Source organism: Chlorella variabilis, assembly GCF_000147415.1.
Source record: "Chlorella variabilis unplaced genomic scaffold CHLNCscaffold_4, whole genome shotgun sequence".
Taxonomy (NCBI): Eukaryota; Viridiplantae; Chlorophyta; class Trebouxiophyceae; order Chlorellales; family Chlorellaceae; genus Chlorella; species Chlorella variabilis.
Genome location: NW_005435084.1, coordinates 1,957,868 through 1,958,915, shown reverse-complemented (window position 1 = coordinate 1,958,915; position 1,048 = coordinate 1,957,868). Strand labels below are relative to the sequence as shown.

The 1,048-nt window shown below is 72.7% G+C and overlaps 1 protein-coding gene across 1 annotated transcript in view; it reads right to left on the bottom strand.

The window, feature by feature from the left end:
• Window positions 1–73: 73 nt before the first annotated feature.
• CHLNCDRAFT_142373 (hypothetical protein) overlaps window positions 74–1,048 on the bottom strand; it is a gene marked incomplete at both ends in the record, with an annotated part of 1,336 nt that continues 361 nt past the window's right edge. Inside the window, 3 exons of the mRNA XM_005850118.1 lie at window positions 74–154; window positions 369–501; window positions 791–1,015. Of these exons, the coding sequence (XP_005850180.1) occupies window positions 74–154; window positions 369–501; window positions 791–1,015 (439 nt within the window). The remainder of the gene's footprint in view (window positions 155–368; window positions 502–790; window positions 1,016–1,048) is intronic.

Sequence of the window (1,048 nt, the reverse complement as noted above, 5' to 3'; positions counted from 1 at the left end):
ATGTGACCACGTTGGGCACGCACGCGTCCTGCCGCATCAGCTTGTACGTCTCCAGGGCCAGCGAGTGCTTGGATCACTTGATGCAGACATTCATGAGCGCCGTGTAGGTGTGCACATTGCGCTCGATGCCCTTGGACTTCATCTCGCCGGCCAGCTGCGGGCAGGGGGGCAGGTGGGAGGGGGCACGTCGGGTGAGGGGGCAGGCCGGGTGGGAACGGAAGCCGGGTGGGACGGAATGGCGGGTGGCAGGGCAGGCCGGGTGGGAGGGCGTGGCGAGGGCGGGCCGGGCGGGCAGCGCCCCTGCCCTGCCCTGCCGTGCCCTGCCCCTGCGGCAGCCCCAGCCCAGGCCCACCCCCAGGCGTGCGCACCTTGAGCGCGCGGTCCACGTCGTGCTCGGTGATGCAGAGCGAGATCATGGCTGTGTACGAGTAGACGTCCAGCAGCGACTGCAGCGGGTGGCCCTCGTCCAGCGCGCGGATCCAGTCAAACAGCTCCGTGGCCCTGCGGCAGGCGTAGGCGACCATGTGGGTGAGTGTGTGTGTCGACCGCGTCTGTTTGGGCGAGTGTGTGTGTGTGCGTGCGTGCGTGCGTGCGTGCGCGCGTGTGTGCACGGTGTGCAGAAGGCGGTTGCCGAGGTGGACAGGCAGCAGCAGCGGCGGGGAGGCGCAGGGAGGCACAGCAGCAGGGCACCGCAGGGCATGCACCGCCGGCACCGCCGCGCAGGTGCTTGGCCGTGTGGCGTCGTCGGCGTCGGCGGCGGCGCCCCGCGCTGCCCTGCCCCGCCCCGCACCTGAACTGCATGCCCGCCTTGGACAGGTCTTTGAGCAGCAGGGCGCAGGAGCGGCCGTCCAGCTGGAACAGGGCCTGGTAGACGGCGTCGGTGATGGGCTGGGAGGCGGGGGTGCCGCCCACCAGCGCCACCAGGCTGTCGATGCTGAAGTCGTCGGCGGAGGGCAGGGCGCCGGGGCCGCCGTTGGCGTCGTAGCCGCGGCGGAAGCCGCGGCGGCCGCTGCCGCTGCCGGGGCCGCCGCCGGGCGCGCCGCCGTGC